The sequence below is a fragment of the Pleurodeles waltl genome, chromosome 9 (assembly GCF_031143425.1).
Source record: "Pleurodeles waltl isolate 20211129_DDA chromosome 9, aPleWal1.hap1.20221129, whole genome shotgun sequence".
NCBI classification, from domain to species: Eukaryota; Metazoa; Chordata; class Amphibia; order Caudata; family Salamandridae; genus Pleurodeles; species Pleurodeles waltl.
Window position 1 is genome coordinate 512,538,428 of NC_090448.1, and position 19,636 is coordinate 512,558,063.

Consider the following 19,636-nt stretch of genomic DNA (forward strand, 5'->3'; position numbering starts at 1 on the left):
CGTGACCTCACAATGAAGTTTAGATACACTTCAGCTGCTTTGGATGTCGAACTATGGTGATGTAGTGGTACTCGTAACAAAAGTCATCTGCTGGGTTTTTGACTTTCCCTGACTTGTGTACAACCACGTAGTCATACTCTTGCAGTCCCCTTTTTCACCCCTTAATACAAGGAGGCATCTCAGCTTTTGGGTTTCTAAAGGTAGTCAGCAAGGCCTGGTGGTGCTATATAAAAACACATGAAAATGTTCTCCTTCTCCTTTCTGAGAGAAGGCATGTGCTGTTTCAGACAGGCTTCAACTGTCATAGGCCACAATGTGCTTCTGGGCATTTCAGTTGCCATTGTGCTGAGCGTGGATTGCCCCATTGGATCTGCATCTACTGTGAACTCAATATGTAACTTGGGGTCAAAATACACCATTTCTGTTGCATTCGCAATCGCACGTTTTATATCTTTGAAACTGCAATCGCATTCAGGAGATCACTGAAATGGGTCATGCTTCTTTATTAAGTCTCTCAATGGGGCACTCACTGTACCAACATCACAAATGTACCCTGAGCAATAACTGGCTCTGCCTAAGAAGGATCACAGCATGGTTACACCTTGTGGGAAGCAGTTAGATGAACGGGCTTGCACTTTATCAAGGTCAGGAGTCATTCATCCCATCAGAGAATATATGCCCAAAGAATTTAACATTGGTTTTCTGTGGCATTCACTGTAGCAATGTCACAAATGTAGCTTGAGGAATGACTGGCAATTCCTAAGAAGGATCATAGCATGGCTACATCTTATGGGAGGCACGTAGATGACAGTGGTTGCACCTTATCCAGGTCAGGAGTCATTCCAAAATCAGAGAATATATACCCAAAGAATGTAAGATTGGTTTTGTGAAACTGACACTTTGCTGCATTAAGAGAGAGTCCTGCATCAGCAAGTCATTTGCGTATGGTTTTGTCATGCTCCTTTCAAGTTGCCCCAAATACAAGTATGTCATCACTGTAATTGAAAGCATGCGTAACAGGTTGAATAATTCGGTGAATAACATCCTGCAGCTGAAGATACTCCAAAACTCAGTCTTTTGTATCTAAACAAACCAACATGAGTCGAAAAAATTAATAATGTACCTACAGTTCTCTTCCCGCTCCAGTTGATGATTTCCTTTGTTTAGGTCAATACAAGAGAAGATTTTAGCTCTGTTCTGCTTCATGATGCCTTTCTCTCTCAATTGCTTTGTTGGCCTGGTGCAGGTCAACAGAAATGGGCACAGCACCTCCACTGTCCTTTTATGGCACCACAACTATGGAAACCCACTGCTTATTACTGGTGGAGCGTTCAATGATGTCATGTTTCAACAGTGTTTGTAGTTCTTTTTCAAAGGCTGCTTGTAAGTGAAAAGTGACTCTGCAGTGTTGTTGGACAACAGGGCGAATGTCCTCGTTAATATAAAGTCGCACTTTAATCTTTTTGAGCCATGAAACATCGACGGGAACTGACTCACAACTAACAGCATGGATGTTGTAATTGAGGAATATCAGTCCCACGTCAGCAGCAGTGATAAAGCTGAGTAGACATGCACCAGATGAAGTTCGCTGAAGGACATGAATTGGTGCTTGCACTGACGTCGTTTTGTGTCACAAGGTTGCTGTAAATGACTCTTGACTCTGTAACAGTTGAGAATCTACCCACAAGTATACCTTTGTGTTTGACTGAGTGAGGCAGGGCACAGAAGCAAGGCTGTTGAACTTTTCTACTAGCATGATGTCAATCGATGCACCACTGTCTATAATGAAGGTTATGGGGCAACTCTTCACCTTTAATGTAATTTTAGGATGGCGTCCAAGTGAATTTTGTCGCTTCGATTGGTGATTCTCTTTTGACGTTTGATCTTCTTTGCAAGCAGCTCACCCCACATGTGCATGTTGTTCCTTAGTCGATATCATCAAAAAATATATGTCTTCTTCGCTAGTGTTTGATAATGACGTTGAAGAGCGATCATGTGATGAACTTGACGATGATCGACCTTGCTTGGTTGCTACTCGTTGTAACTGATGATACCTTTTGGCCTTGTGGGCATGGTGAGAATACTTCTGGAACTTTCTGGTCTCTATTTTCTCTTCTCACTGTGATGCATTTGGTTTCTTTTTCTCTTCACCCACCATAATTACCCCAGACTTTGCATGTCTGTCCTACGGCTGGACATTTACCTTTGTGGGGAAATGAAAACCCACATTCTTCAGAGATATGGACTTCAGTGCATATATTTTGTGCTTTTGCTTGGGATTCATTACACGCTATTCCTACTTCATATCAGCAGCTTGTTGTTCTGCTTATTCTTCTGCCCTTGAATCCATTAGTATTTTTTCTGAACTGAGAGACTCTCTCAACATGCGTCTTCTGAAGGAATCTGAAAGGCAGCCTTCAATGACTCTGAGGGGCAAGGCTTCCTCATGATTAAAGTCACAGAACTTACAGTGTTTGAGACGTGCATCAAGTCTTTCAACAAATTCATTCATCGTTTCACTAATTTGTTGTCGTGCTTGGTTGAAGATGTATCTCTCGTAGTTGACATTCGGCATCAGATTGAAGTTGGCATCCAATGCTTCTTTAATCTTTTGGTATGATGTTGTATCAGCTTGTGAGACTTTCTTTACCACATCTTTCATTCCATTACCTGCAAGATTTTTCAAATATTTCAATATTTTCTTATTGTCTTCTTTTACTAATGCATCTATGAAGTCATCAAACGATTTAATCCATGCAGTCCACATGGCACCAATGTTCTGCTTCTTCTTGGTCTCAAACAAGAGTGGTGGCTTTAGGAATCTAGCCGCGTCATACTTTGTGTTTCCTCCTGTTGCCATTGAGAGCATGTGCTGTTTAGGCAGCATTCTTCTTGCACAGCATGACTGGCAACCTGACCACTCAACATCCTGTGTCTTGGGCCTGGTCATCTCACCCAGTTTTTGAATTCATATAGCACTTCACTTGCTTGTGCTGGTAAATAAATATCTGTTTTTGTACCTAGCCATCACTGCCTTTAGCATTTGCTCTGTATTGATGATGGCTCTGTGTTATGGCACAGTGCAGAATCTCTTCCTTCAGCCTTACCAGTGGGTTTTGGTAGACTTTTCAAATGTGGTTCTCTGCAGGTCCTTCCATTTCGTTGATGGCTGTGTATGGGCTCGAGAAGGGTGCTGACTACACATACACAAATTGCATACCACTTTACATTGATTTGAAAGCACATGGTATGCACATGGTATGCACAAGTAGCATGCTGCACCTTTTCATACTCTCAGGGAGAGCAGCTTAGTTTCTTCAGGACACGTATCCCCTACCATCACCAGTTGTAGTGCCATTCCCAACACAGGAGCACGTATATGAATACGCCACACACAGAGCTCTGTAACCAATGTCTTTTTTCTTCAAGATACTATTGTGCTCTGCATGTATTGCATCATAACTTTTATAACCACACCTTAACACCTCCCATTTGTAATTCCTGTCTAGAGTCCACCTAGGGCAGTGATGCCCCTCACGCACATGATATCAAAGATACTACAGAAGTTAGTTTTTCACTTGTTACCATCATATAGATGTTTCTGCATGATTACAGTTTCTCCCTTTGGTAAGAAGAGAGTGTTCCAGGGTGGAATGACTTGAAAGTGTGTGAATATAATCGAACAAATATTATTATGCATTCACAACCCTTTTTATGACTTCTTCAAAACCTGAAAATGGTTAGAAATGTACTCATCTCAAGGGCAAGGGAACGGCCATCCACAATTGACAGGTTCTAGAATAAGGTGATTTACCACAGGGAGGAATATTTTCCCACTGAAGAATTTAAAATAAAAAACAGTAGCAAGTGTGCTTACACTTGCCCTGTGTGTTTTACCTCCAAAATCATACAGGTGTATATTTTGGTGTCTGAAAAAAGACAATTCACTACTGAAAAGTTGCCACTGGCGCAGATTTTCAAGACTGACCTTCAAATGTTTTCTGGATTTCAAGCAGTCTGAAATATGCACACATGCTTGAGGAAAGGTGTGTTAAGGTTGCAAACTGCATCAGATACTGCAGTGCCAATGAAATCTTCATAATTGTAGAAAGAATATGATGAAATTGGGAGAGGTTGAGGAGATTAGCATATGAGAGCTCGAGTTTCTACACAGAAAACTGTGAATTATCTGTTTTATAGAAAAAGAGGAAACTTTATTCCACGTAACATTTTGTATTTACTTACCTTATAATTATTTGGCTTGTTCCTATACTAAAAACTGTAGCATCATAAAATACGTGGTGTGCAATGCTATTTGTGATCACTGAGGCTGTGACAGTTTTTCAAGATAACACTGGCAATGTAATTTCTTCTCTTTTACTTATTTTTTATTTCAAAAGTTTTCTTTTCCAAAAAGGCCTCACAATGTTTTACGATATGTGATAAAAACAATTAAGGGAAAAATCCATACTGAATAGAGCAAGGAGAATACAACCAAATTGGCTTACAGTAACAGTTGCAGACAATTTCAATACAATTCAATATCTACAGTGAGAAGCAATAGCAGGATGCATATGTTACAGAAGCTAGTAGTGTAAGTGAACTAGTAGGAACCAGTTTACAAGAAAAGTGCAAAAGGGATCACATTGACAGTTACTATGTGGAGGAGACACTATCTATCTAACACCATAATAAAGGAAGGAGCATATAAAGTCAAGGGTGGCGGAGGGATTCCATTCCTAGTATCCAAATCAAAGAAGAGGTTCTTGGGACAGAATGCACATTAGGCTAAGAGGGCGAGAGGGAAGAACAAACAAAGATTGATGAGAAGAATGCCAAAGAAGTGCAAAGTGGTACACCACATGATAAGTCCCTTATACCAATGAGGTTGACAGGAGTGGACTGAATGCAAGAAACTTCAGTTGTTCTTGAATGGAAAATGTGAGTTAGTCATGTAAAGATCTGGAAAAGAGGGTTCCATATACCAGGACTGCAGAATAGTATGAGTGGGATAGGGTACACTGTTCCACAAAGCCTGAAGTCCGAAGACCATTGTGTTCGTACTACATAATGGCTACTGATTCTTAGTCATGGGGTTGTTGGAAAGCCACTTAAACAAGATCTGGACATGGTAATGTGATCAGAGCCCTCAGTGCCGAAGACAAGGTAGGTGGCTACGTGAAAGAAACTCTTGGGAGGAACCATTCAAACTCCGAGTGAACATGTGGGATGGGTATTTCTCTAGACCCAACCGGGCCAGACCTAGGAATGGAGCCTTGAATGAATTCTCAGGAATTAATATTTAGGAACCTAAGCTGGGGTTGGCATTCTTTTCCAAGTTCTTTACATGCAGTTGAAGGTGTAATCTGTCCTGTGGAATAGTGGAATAGCATACACTGGTGTGGGATAGAGTGGAGAGACGTAGAGTGGAGTGGTATAGAGTGGAGTGCCACAGAGTGGAATAGTGAACAGGGGAGTGGCGTTTAGTGCAGTAGCATACAGCAGTGTACAGTGGAGTGGCACAGAGTGGAGAGAGGTACAGTATAGTAGTGTACAGTGGAGTACCATAGAGTGGAGTAGTGTACTATGGAGTGGCAGAATGTGGAATGTTGTTAAGTGGAATACTGCAGAGTGGAGTATTGTAGAGTGGCATGTGGTAGACTATAGTGGGGTAGACTGTAGTGACATGTAAGGTAATAGTGTACTGTGTGGCGTTGCATAGAATGGAGTGTTGTAATGTGGAATGTCATACATTGGAATATTGTAGAATGTAATGACAGAGTGAGCAACGTAGTGTGTAGTGGCACACAGTAAAATAGCATACAGTGGTGTGATGTAAAGTGGAATAATGTTGAGTGTACTGGTGTGATGTTATTAGATAGATAATGCCTCCTTTTAAAATGCCTTTTTTTAAAAGGGTGGTCTCCCACCCTTTTCTTTTAATTAGCCCCTGGGTGGGCCAGGCCCTGGGGGCATTGGGTCCTTTAATTAAGGAGGGTGGTGCATGGGTCTGCCCCGCCTTGGGCCTTTCATTAGTCCCGGGGACCACCACCTCCTGGGGTGATCAGTAATTAGAATTTGTGGGGGGGGGTGCGTCACCCCATGCTTCAGGGACCACTATCTCCTAGGCAAATATTTTTTTTTAAATGGGGAGGACCTATGGCCTCCCCCCTGGAGCCCTGCATACGCCACCTACCCAGGACTAAATATGGAATGCAGGGGCTGCCACCTCCTCTGGGCAATGTTATACTGTGTGAGAGAGGTGCTCGCCCCTCCCACAGCCTCCGGGAGGTGGTGGTCCCACAAATGAAATAAAGAGGGGGGGCTGTTTCGGATCCCCCATCTCGGCGACCGCGACCTCCCCAGGGCACTGTTATACTGTGTGCAGGGGGGAGGTTGGGCCCCCACAGGTCCGGGGACCGCCACCTCCATCGAGCAAATCAAACATTGGAGGGGGGTGCATGACCTCCTTGGAGGAGCCAATGATGGCCATGGGGATCGCTACCCCCCAGGGCCGGCTCCTGCTATGTCCCAGGATGCCCACCCCAGGACATAGCTGTTTGCTTTTGCTTGGTGGGAGCTGAAAGCTCCCACCAAGCAAAAGCAAACAAATTTCACTTACTGACAGCAGGAGCTGTCAAATAGCCCCCATTGTCACAATGCTGAGTTTTCATCTGTTTCCCTGCACACGGCAAACATATGAAAACATTGCTCCTGCAAGCAGGGAGCTGCTATTTGAAGCAGCTCTCTGCTTGCAGTAGCAATGCTGGCTTCTGCAGCAGTCAGGAGGCAGCTATGACCTTGGGGGCCTTGAGGATCCCCCTGCGGTCCTGTATTATAATTACAATAAAAACAAAATGAAAACAATTTAGAAGGACCTACTGAAACAGCTACTACACCCAGTAAGTTTTTTTTTTTTAATCCCGTAGCATAGTGGTTAAGTTCTCAGCCTTTCACACAGAAGGTTGTGGGTTCAAACCTAGGTGTGACTATGGTAATTTTCGTATTACATATTTTTAAAATATTTAAAAAATGATCTCACTGTACTTAAATAAAAAAAAAATCAATTTGTTAAAAATATCTCATTCTAAGTATATCATTCATCAAATCTTGAAAAAGCTCATTCAGTCCCTCTATCGATTGCTGTCTGGCTAGGCCCTGCAGCCAACCCCCGCTGCACTCAGCCAAAGTGCGTGCACGGCAGTCCGTTTGGTGCCTATAGGGGTTGGTGTGGCCAACCCCTGGCACACACTGCCACCCATATTGCGTGGCGTAGGGTTAGGTGGTTATATGCAGAGATGTGGAATTTAATCAAGTATCTACTTGTCCATGTGACAAGTTGATTCATAAATCTGCTTCTCCTGTAAAAAAATCTACTTGCCCCTTTGGTGCCACGTAGTGCTGCAACAAATTATGAGCTCTGATAATAGCCTCTCTGATTGTGGCAGGACTTATACTATAGTAGGTCTTGAATACTTCCAATGTCCTTATTTTATCACACATTGAAAAAAACCAAAAGACTGATGGCCACTGTTGGACCTATTGGATTTGCCAATGCTTGTTTTTTTTCATGTTTCCTGTAATCTAGTTGAAACTGGTTACAATGATTTTCCATTATGAATATTGTTTTGGAAATACTAGCATGCATCAACACATTTTAGTAAATGATGCTATAAAGAAATGCTCCCTAACATTTCACAGTACTTGAACAAGTGTGTTTTTTACTAGTTGCATTTTTGTGAACATCTTATTTGAAAGTAAAGAATCACAAATCTTGCTTTTAAGCTTCTGAAAATATTTGCATCTAATCAGAGACTCAGGGAGCATTATACAGAGTCTCATATTGTTAAACTTTGCAAACGTGTCTACAATTTATTTTTCCTGGAACCACTGTCAGTAATGCGGACCAAGCTTGCAACATTTATTTAAAGCACTCACCCTAACAATAACAGCTTTGCATTAATGAACCATAAAGATGGGTTCGAACAGCATTAACTTTTGGATACAAATAATACCTCAACTGCAGACAATTCCCTTCCCTGATCCATAATGTAATTCTGTAAATTGGCAGCCAAAAGGTTTGTGCTGCGGGGGTTGGCCCTACTTGTCCCAAGTGGTCAGGCCCTGCGGCCAACTCCTGTTGTGTATAGCCGAAGGCTGTGCGCAGGGTTGGGTGATTATAGGGTTTGGATGCAGGGCCTGACCACAGGCCAACCACAGTCAAGCACAGCCTTTGGTTGGATTAATGTATAGTAATGAAAGTTACTTTGGGGGTCATTACGACCTCGGTGGTCCTTTTGCAAAACCGCCAGTGGTGGCGGTCTTCCGCGCCGCGTATTATGACTGCTAGCAGCCCGCCGTCCTTTTTCGTATGGAAAGCCACCAGCAGCCATACTGGCAGACGGCGGGAAAGTGGAGGTTGCGCAACCTCCACCGCCACGTCAACAGAACACCGCCCACTGAATCACGTCCCATGATTCGGTGTGGCGGTGTTCTGGTGACGGTGTTCTGGTGGCGGAGCTGCCCCCATGGATCCCGTCCCCTCCCGGAGGATCAACGGACAAGGTAAGTTGATCGTCCGTTAGGGAAGGGGGTGGGGGGATGTTGTGTGTTGTGTGCGTGCATGGAGGTGTGCGTGTGAGAGTGTGGAGGGGGTGAGTGATTGAGTGTATGCGTGCGGGGGTGTTGTGTGTATGGGAAATGTGTGCGGGTCGGACGGTGTGCATGTCTGTTTGTATGTGTGCGGGTATGTGTTGCCGGGGTGTATGTGTGCGTGTAGGGGTGTGTATATGTGCATGTTGGGGGGTGTGCATGTAGGGGTGTGTATATGTGCATGTTCGGGGTCGGGGTGGGGAGGGGTGCGGATATGTGCTTGTTCAGGGTCGGGAGGGGGGTTGTGCCACCCTTGGGGATGGCAGGGGGGTAGGGTGTGTGGGGAGAGGATTTGTAGGGGGTAGCAGGGTGTGGGGGAGACCCCTATCAGTGTCAGGGAAGGAATTCCCTGGCACTGATAGTGCCTACCGCCATGGATCTCATGGCGGTTCCCAACCACCCGAGATCCATGGCGGTATGCAGGGTCCTGATACCGTCTGCGGTCTAGTGACGACCGCCGGGCTGGAGACCGCAATCTCCAGACCAGCGGTCTTCACCGCCATGACGGTCGGAATGGTGAAGTGGCGGATGACATAATTCAATTTTTTTTTTGCCGGCCTGTTTGCGGTCTTACCGCCACTTTACCACCGACCGCCAGGGTTGTAATGAGGGCCTTTATGTTAAAAAAAACATAGAAATTCACTGAAAAAAAACAAATCGTTACAGGGACGTTATAGTTTGGCTCACATTTTAAACATACAAAACCATAGAAACTCACCTGTGATAGTTAGAGTTATCTGAAGTAACTACAACTCAAGCCCTAAGGGAACTATAACTTGGGCCCTCACCATGCACTTCTAAGATATTATAGAAATCGTGACATCTGTTATCACATCATTGATAATATCACTGTAACATTTGTTGTAAAATTATTTATACAAAAACTGTGCATGGCTCAAAATGTATTTTGAAAATCTGCACTGCCTCAAGTCATTACTAAAGTACTATATCGACCTCTTGAGGTTAAAGTAACTCTAGGAAAAGTCTTTAAAAAGCCTGTAGTGTCACAAGATGTTACTAGATGTCCATAGTTGCAAATTAGATGCAGGTGCTTGAAATGCCTTCCGAAAATCTGAGCGGTGTGAGTTCAACATACACATTTGCAGATATAGGTATGTTTCTTTAAGGATTTGTGCCTGTTTTCTATAGGACAAATAAATATGCTGAAGTTGATTTGTAAAGAGCAGTAAATCATGCACCTTTCAATAAATGTCTTAATTAATATGGAACACTGTAATGACAGCCAAATAAATGGAGGTATTAGAAGTCACTGGTACATTTGAGTGCCTTCCACCTTATTCTTAGCAGATTACTATTTAACTGGAGGTGCATCTGTGCACCAGTACATTTTAAGTGCTTATCTGGAGGAAAGCCTGTGGAGCAACTGTGCCTTATGTTGGGGAGAAGCAACATTTTTCTTGAGGCTGGCAAGACAGTCACAAATCTGCAGTAAGTCAAGTTGTTACATGAGTCAGATTAAACTGCTTCAAATGTCCCTCACAGAGTTGAGGGGATGCTGCTTAAACATACACATTTGCATTCATACTTTCACTGTTTTAATGATTTATTCCTGTCCAGCATATATTGTATAATACACAACAGAGTGTACCCAAGGGCAGCAATTAGGTGAACTACAAGCATCCACTGGATACAGGTAGCTATGATAAATAATTAAGTGGCAATTGATTAATGATGCAGAATAAAACACAGCTACGGACTGGTTACAAGCAACCACAATAAAACGACTGAAGGAGTCTATCCAGGTGTGGCAGCAGCATCCACAGGTGATATGCGGCCATGGTAAAAGTTCTATAGAGGCTCCCCAGCAGCTACAGAAGAGAAAGCCATTGTCATGTACTTGTTAAAGGCAGACAATGGCCCTCATTACGACCCTGGCGGTATAGAACCGCCAGGGCCGCGGGACGCGGTGGCACCGCCGACAGGCCGGCGGTGCCCCGCGGGGCATTCTGACCGCGGCGGCTTAGCCGCGGTCAGTAAAGGGAAACCGGCGGTCTCCCGCCGGTTTCCCGCTGCCCCCAGGAATCCTCCAAGCCGGCGCAGCTTGCTGCGCCGGCTTGGGGATTCCGACTCCCCCTCCCGCCATCCAGTTCCTGGCGGTTCTCCCGCCGGGAACCGGATGGCGGGAGGGGGAGTCTCGGGGCCCCTGGGGGCCCCTGCAGTGCCCATGCCAATGGCATGGGCACTGCAGGGGCCCCCGTAAGAGGGCCCCTACAAGTATTTCACTGTCTGCTTGGCAGACAGTGAAATACGCGACGGGTGCAAATGCACCCGTCGCACCTTCCCACTCCGCCGGCTCGATTACGAGCCGGCATCCTCGTGGGAAGGTCGTTTTCCCCTGGGCTGGCGGGCGGCCTTTTGGCGGCCGCCCGCCAGCCCAGGGGAAAACTTGAAATACCCGCCGCGGTCTTTTGACCGCGGCGCGGTATTTTGGAGGGCGGAATTCTGGCGGGCGGCCTCCGCCGCCCGCCAGAATCAGAATGAGGGCCAATGTGTCTTACAATTAAGCTATGGAGGAGTCCAACAACCTGGAGTCTGGTTGTCACTTTAGAAAATGCATAAATATAAATTTGCTGGATAAATATTGGTCTCGTTCTATCTGAACAAGACACCGGGCACTATAATTTAAATTGAAGATTTGCACAGTAGTAGTGGGAGAGGGTTTGAAGAAGTACCTGGCTGTACTTGTCGAGCACTGAAATTGAGTGCACAGGAAATAAAAAAATAAGGGTCCTGAAGGACAACAGATTCTTCAATTTTTACAAAGCAGATGCAGGAACATGTCATGCCACACAGGGGCACCAAATATAGCTATGAGCTTGGAGTTTTCAAACACTACTGTGTCTGAGGACACTCACATCCACCCTAGGTAGCTGTTGTCACAAAATAAAAATTATTAGTTTTTGATGGCAGTTTGTGTGACAAACCTGCCTTGAAATTTAAGCCATGTTTTTGAGTTGAACAACCACAAGAATCACTCCTTTTTTCACCAAAAAGAAGCATGTAATGTTATGCAGCAATTCAGAACCAAAAGGAAGATGGCCAGCGCAGCCCTCGGTGGAAGCGTGCAGGAAAGAAATGATGTCAGTATATCTGGATTAATAACATACTATATTAGTATATTGTTCCATACGCCATGCTCTGATGCTTTGTGATTGTTTTTGGCATCTTACTTTCAGAGAGTTGGTTTTCATAGATAACAGATGGTTTATCAAAAATAACCTGGATTACCCTGATGAGTTTAATTTCAGTAGCCTACCACCTACCTTAGATTCAGTAGGCTTGGCAAGCTTGAAGCTGTGGTGACCTAACGCAAAATTGTTGTCAAATGGGGTTCTTAGAAAAGCATACGAAGGGAGGTATTTGAGGAAAAAGGGTGTATGCGAACATTTCCGACATTTTAGCAACATAAACATATCTAAAAAGTAAGGAGGATTGTTTATAACCAAGCAGAAGAGAAGCAAACAAATTTCTGATAGTATAAAAAAGACAAGAAATAAACAAATAACACATTTGTAGCAGGGACAATTTGCATTCCCCGCTCTAGATGAAGATTTACCAGGATTAAAAAAGGAGCAAAACCTGTTTTTTTGATTGTCTGACGGTGCAATGCACAAGTATGTTTCTCTTTGTCCCTGTTGTTTATCAACAGATTACCAGGGCAGAGTGACTATGTTCAGAGAACGTGCTGCTCGGATCTAAGGCAGAGGAGCCTGCGAGAAACAAACTGGCTCCGGGCCGAGAGATATGCATAGTCCGAGTTTCTAGAGGACCTTTACAGGACGAGCTCCAACAAGATTTTCAATAGCGAGTAAGAGGCCACCGAAATATGAGAGCAAGCTTGTCTTCATTTTAACAATCCATGAATGTAAAGCGCCCCTGCAAATATCAGAGGGGCGACATTAGTGGGACCAGAAAGGAGGGCCTGGTGTTCCCCTCTCAGGTTACCAAGCCTGTTCCAGTTAGCCCTGTCGCCTAATGTAGGTGTTGTTTCTGTTTAGGGAACATTGGGGGTGGAGGGTGAGGGGTTTAAAAACACGCACCAGCTCCTGATACCCCCTCTTTGTCCGCTTTTCATGCAGAGCAACAGCTATATGGTCTGCACAAATACTCACCCACCGCCCAGACCCTCACTTTTGGTAATAGTTTACCAGACGTAGGGGATGTAATATACCAAAAGAGATCAGTTTGATGACCCCACCTTCATTGGATATTTGCTAACCCTATTCATTGGTGTTTGAGTTGGGCACAAGGGCAGGTGGGTGTGGGAGGGCTTACCTGCTGGTAGTCCAGGCCCTCTATTCCCACGTGTCAGTCTCTCACAGCTCCGACACGCGATGTCATAAGAGCCAGGAAACTGCACAAGCCAATCGTGGCGCTGGTTTAATGCTAGTAACCAGCATGAAACCAGCATCAGGACTGGTGGGAGCGGGCTCTCTCAGTGCTCACCAGAGCGCTGGAGGCCTGTGCCTTCTCTAACCCAGCTGTCCTAAGACAGCTGGGTTAGAGATGTTTAAAGTGTGCATGTGTCGCTGGCCGTCACAAGACAGCTGGCCAAAGGGACATGCACACTTTAAACATGTGCACAGTTTTCTGCTGCCACTCGGCAGCAGTTGTCATCTCCTGGCCTGACACTCGGTTCAGGAAACTTTTTTATTACCATTTTATTTTTCTGTTATGGAGGCCATGTGTTCTGGTATGTTATGGGTCCACGTGTAGGGGCCTCCCCTGTCAGCACTGACATTAAAAAGGATTACTTTTATGGTGCATGTCGACATTGTGCACAAATAAAATGCAGTGCCACACACGGAGACCCAATGGCTGGAGTAGGTTGACCCACTGCCCTATGCTGTGGTGGGTGGAAACAACATTTTAATGACAATGTAAATGGCTGGTGGAGAATACTGAAAACCAAAAGTCCTTTTATGTAAGTATATCATATATATATATGTACTTTTTTATTAAAGAAAAAAAATACATTAGTCTGGCGAGACAGCTAAAGCAAGAACTAAAGAGGAAAGTAGCAACCTGAAAACGTTATTTGAAATGGAGAACACTTGTGTATTTGCAATTCGATTCAATACTCACACTCAAGTTGATTCTGGGCTCCAAAACCAGCGTCTCCTTCGTCTCTAACTCTGGATGGATTTTATTTAGATAGACTAATTTCTCTCCCATCATTTTGCCGCGGTTCATTTTGGCCACAGAGTACAGGCGGAACCTAAGTGCATAGCTCCCTAGCTCTTCCGGCTCAATTTTATGAAATGTGAATTTTTCCATGAACACCGGCCCGGGTCCTCTCTGAGTGTTTGTCTTGTACTTCTGCTTCTTGTTGGGCAAGAGCACAGTGTGAACTTGCCATGCATTGACACCGCTGCGGTCCTTGTCTGGAATGTCTTTGGCCTCCACAATGGTAACATACAACTTTTGGTTTTGTCCTTTATAATCAAATATGACGTCAAGGTCACCGCATTTTGAAATGGGTTCATGAACAGTTGGCTTCGCAGGAACTGCGTTGGCTTCATTGGGTTCCTGAAATCATCAATGACTCGTTAATAGGACATATCTATAAAATATTTAGCATATAAATGATACAGAATGAAATAGTATAGAAGAACAGAACACATTAGAAGAGCCATTTAACCAGTAAGGATAATATTTAGCCTTATGTTCTGTGAAAAGAAAAACATGTTTCTTGCCTAATGTGCTCCAGCGAGTCAATGGCAATTCTTCAGGACAGTAATGAGTGCCCTAATCTATCCTGAAATAGGATCTACTAGTCAGATATATGTTTTTATCCTGCTGGTACTCAAAGTCACATCTAATGTGATACTAAATGGTTATCTCCAAGGTTCATGGAAGCGGGAAGGTGATTTCACAATGCTTCTCCAGGCAGAAACTCTGAGTTTGAGAAGTGGGCGCATTGCACTCTAAGGCTTCTTGTTAGACCTGACAGTTTTAGGATGGCCTTTCCCCAACTTTTTGCCTACCTCCTTTCACCTTTCTGACCTCGTTTTTGAAGGCTTTAGGACTCTCTGCACTTTACCATGGCTAACCAGGGCTTAAGTGCTTGCGTTCTCTCCCCTAAACATGGTAATATTGGTTTATCACCAATTGACATAATTAATTTACTTATCAGTCCCTAGTGAAGTGCACTATACGTTCCCAGGTCTTATAAATTAAATGCTACCTGAGGGCCTGAAGCAATGATTGTACTTCTCACTTAAGTAGCCCTTTAACCATGTCTCAGGCCCACCATTGCAGAGCCTTTGTGTAAATTTGACACTGCCATGTCGACCTGGCAAAATAACCCCTTTGCCAGGCCTAAACATTCACTTTTTATATATATGTCACTCCTAAGTTAGGCCCTTGACAATCCAGAGGCCAGGGTGCAATGTATTTATCAGTTAGGACATATACGTTTACATTTTACATGTCTTAGTAGTGAAAAACTCCAAAAGTCATTGGGATTACTTTATTACATCTAATAATTGTAATTCACAATCTGGAAGAATACGTTTTTTGAGTTTTGTGTCTCTGGCATCACAATTTAAAATGACAACGTATGATGAAGCCAGACACCACCAACTCAGTAAGCTTCTGAACCTGTGACTTCTCTGCCAGGAAGAAGGACTGCTGTGCTGCTAAAGGTCTGCAAGTCTGCTGGACTTCTATTTTGCTGGATTCCCACCTAGTTTTGCAAACTGCAGTTCTCCTGCTCAGGTGTGAAGGACTAGATCTACATCACTTGAACCCATAGGGACTCCAAAGATCAGCTCAGTGGTCTCCTGATTTGAAGTCTCAGGGCCATAAAATACTTCCAACCAACCTGATTCTACACCTGGACTCTGCCATCTGTGAGTCTTTCCTGCCAAGTGGTGCCATCCCAGTGCTGGACCCTTGGAAGTGGGCCTAAAGTGTTTTGCTCTAGTAGAACCACTGCATCGCCAACGCTGCATGGACAGAACCAACACATGCATGTCATTGAGCAAACAGAAGTGGCGCATCACTTTCTGAACCAGCACTGCAATGTTTTCTTGACGCAAGGTTCCAGCATCCCAGTTGATGACAGCCTCAATGCCGCAAAACTCCTCATCACATCCACTGCACTCATCAGAATCAGCGCATTGCCTCAATGTTAACACAGCTGGCACCTAAACCTGAACTCCATGCATTTCGGAAATGATGCATCACTACCGCTGTGTGGGGAACTTCGATGCATTTCCTCAACTGTTTGGGGAAAATTGACACAGCTCTACGAAGAGATAGTTCAGAACCAACACAATGCTCCCACACTAGAATTTTGAGGTACTTTGGTACAATGGGCCAAACAGGTGCTCCATCGCGGTCAGCCTGAACTTTTGACTTTGTCCCAATCCAACAAGACCAGATAGCCCCGACTGGGACTTCTTGCTTCTAAGTGCAATTTTACAATTCATTCTTTAATAAATCATATCTTAAGTTCTACATGTTGGATGTTTGTCGTTTTGGTCTTGTTTTATTTATTACATCTTACTCTATTTGTCTAAACTGGTGTGGATTCATTTCATGTGGTGTTTTCACTGTTTTACTGTTTGAAGTGTTGCACAAATACTTTACACACTGCCTCTATGTTAAACCTGACTGCTCTGTTGCAAGCTACCAGAGGGTGAGAAAAGGTTAATTTAGGGTCCACCTGACAATGCCACTGACTAGGATTGTGGTTATTGTTTGACTAAGGTTTCCATACCAGTCACCAACAACCCAATTTCTAACAGGCCGGTTTACCTTAAAAAACTGTTTTGATAGATTCAAGATCTCAAATGTGAGAACCTTAATTTTTATTTACTTATTTATTCATGTAAAGAATTGCCATTGACTCATTTGAGTGCAGTAGGCAAGAAATAAGTTGACCTTTTCATGAATCCCAAGGCTCAATATTTTCCTTACTGGTTCACAGTTCTTTTATCTTTGGCATGATTTCCTTGCAGCACTAAAGATTCTGCAAGATATTAGGTAAAACCATAGCCAATTTTAATCACTTTCCTAATCTACCACACCCCCTCCAAAACTTAGTAAAGGGCGTCACTGTACTGCTAAGGCATCACCGGTCAGAGCAAGTAAAAGATCTCCTACTAAGAGCCCACTCGAGGGGCCCACTAGATATTGCAGCACCAGTCCAACGAGGAGCACAGCCCAATGATGAAGCAAGTCAACCGGGTGTGTAAGACCCTGAACCTACTATAAAGGATGCTCCCCTCTGTCTGACCTCAACAGTTCTCCTTGACACCAGTGAAGTGTTGATGGGTCAACGGAACTGCACACTTTATAGTTAAGCATTATCAATACAAACCTGCTAATTGGGAAAATAGACTTTTGGTCACAGTTAAGTGAATGCTGGTTGCATAGATATATAAACATTTAAAAGTATTCCATAACAAAGTATGTATTTAGTCAGTTCTCAATTTGTAATAAAATAAATACAGGGGTCGAAAGTTGTTCTCATTAATATACCGCTGGTACTGGCAAATCCATGCTTGCTTGCTTATTACCAAAGCTGCAGACTATTGATTCAACCTCATGCCTCTTTCTTCAACCGCCCTACAAAGTCTGTCACTTTATCTCACTCTTGCATGCTCTTTTTCATCCCTGGTTTTTTTCTTGGTCATTGGTTTCCTATTTTGTCTTCTTCCTTCTCACCTTTCTAGCTTTCTGGTTTTTTTCTGGGTCAAAGTTTGGTGAAGAAAACTGACTTCTTCCAAAAATGAGAGCGAGCGCAATCACAAGTGCAAACTTTTAGCATTCCAGAATAACCTTCAAGTCTATAACTTTATGGCACATGAGCCCAGATGTTCATAAGGCTCTAAATCAGTGGTTCCCAACCTTTTGACTTCTGTGGACCCCCATTTTATCAATACTGGAGCCCGGGGACCACCATTGAATCATTATTGGAACCCGGGAATCCCCACTGAGTCATTACTGATAGCTGGGACCTAATATAAAACATTTTAAGCAGTCGCGGACCCCCTGAGGAGGCTTTGCGGACCCCCAGGGGTCCCCGGCCGACAGGTTGGGAACCACTGCTCTAAATGAAAGCATCCGCAGCCTCCAAAGTAACATTCAGCTGTGACAGCAGTGGCAAAATAGCAGTGCCATCGGTCTTGGTGCAAGCAAGAAAAATAAGCCTGCTTTAACACAAGTTGGGTAGTAAACAGCCATAACATGGTTGCAATTGCCCCCTTATGCCCTAGGATCTAGTACCAGTGCACCTGTTGCACCGTTGATAGTTACCCTCCTGTATGACAGCAATACCTACTGATGGCATCACCTTCTCCTTCATATGCTGTCACATAGGCATTTGCCAATGAACTCTAGAGCCAAGGAGTGGAACATGCCCTTAGAGTGGTGCAATCCAATCCAAATGAAAGGGCAAATATCTCAAAAGACACGCTCAGTTAGCTGAACAGCTACCAAAATATTGTGTCATTATTATTTACTGCTCATCCTAATAAAAGCCTCCCAAATCACTTGTCCATCTTCTCCTAAATTTCTCTATCACAACATTGTTTCCACTAACCCTTGAGTTCAAAGATGGACATGCCACATATCTGAATGACATACTTTCCTTTACTAGATCTGTCTTTCTGGATGTACAGTGCATGGGATGAACTGTGCACCCCCACCATTTTAAAAGGCAGCGCAGTTAATACTACCTTCAGGTTGAAAAGTAGTGCAAAAGGGGCTCATATAATTCTGAGCAGACTTACTACCTGTGCCCAGGACTAACCACCACTACTACACCAATCACACACCTTGCCCACTGGTGTTAACTGACCTTGATTACAGCACCTGAGGGTTGGTGGAGCAGTTGAAGACAACAGTATGACGGTGCAATCATTGCCATGCTACTAATGTTCATCCTGGTGGGAATGGAGCAATCCAGAGCCCCCCAGGCATTTGGAAAACATGTGGATTCCTTTGGCGATCCCACACTCATGCGCTGTGCAAGTAAGGGGAAAACCTATTAGTTTCCTCTCAGTACAGCAATCTACATGGTACAGGGATTCAACCCTTTCTGATTTCTTCTTCTGATAGTAGGTAGAGTTAAGCCCTGTCCTCACCTGCCCACCAAGCACTGCCTTTCAGACGCACAGAGCAAGCACAGCCCATGAGCTGCAACAAAATGTGTCCCCTAATCCCAAAATAAAAGCAAATAAAAGTGCTAGTGGTCAATGTATGTAAGAGAAAAGAAAGGGGATAGGTATCCCTGTAACATTTTGCCAGGTCGACTTAAAGTATTTTAGCCTACACCCACCCCCCCAGGTGGGATGATTATTCAGAGGGCCCCTCCTCACACCCCCACTCGGAAGGGCAGTGATGTTGCTTTGAAAGCCTCTGCAGAGAGGTGCTCTTGAGGTTTCAATTAGAAAGGTCCTCTGTAGCAGTGTATGTGGGTGTGTGAGCAAATACAATTTGAAAGCAGAGGGATAAAAAACTCTTATCACTACTTCCTGGTGGACCTATGTTATTTTATTCTTGCCCCCAGTGAATAAGTGTTAAAAACATCCCTGAATATCAGTCCTTGTGTTGCACTCTCAGACCAAACACCTGGGCAGCGTTCACCTGCACTTAGCCTCACCCCACACTAAACAACCAAAACCTCCAAGCTCTGCAATGAGGTGATGGGGACTAACTCTATCTCCCTGGGGCTCAAATAGGGCTAGAACGTTATATATCAAGTTTAAAGTGGGTAGACTCCAGACAGGTCACTTTTTAACTAAAAGGAATCATTCTTCTGCAGTCCAGGCACTATGGGGAAGATTTAAGACAACTGGCACTGCATCTAGTGCAGCACCACTTTTCTTGCGCCCCTTAGCATCTCCCCCTACTGCAAACATGGGTGCACCGTATTTTCATGTGTGTGCCGCATTTACAACATGGCGCACCATGGCGCAGGGTAAGAGGCAATAGAATCAACATTTTCAAC

At 44.1% G+C, this 19,636-nt stretch overlaps 1 protein-coding gene across 8 annotated transcripts in view; it reads right to left on the reverse strand.

Moving 5' to 3' along the window:
• Window positions 1-19,636, reverse strand: part of SYT16 (synaptotagmin 16) — a 569,077-nt gene that overhangs the window by 37,160 nt on the left and 512,281 nt on the right. For all 8 annotated transcript variants that reach the window (XM_069207390.1, XM_069207384.1, XM_069207388.1 and 5 more), the window contains one exon: window positions 13,759-14,202. In XM_069207390.1, coding sequence (XP_069063491.1) covers window positions 13,759-14,202 — 444 coding nt within the window. The remainder of the gene's footprint in view (window positions 1-13,758; window positions 14,203-19,636) is intronic.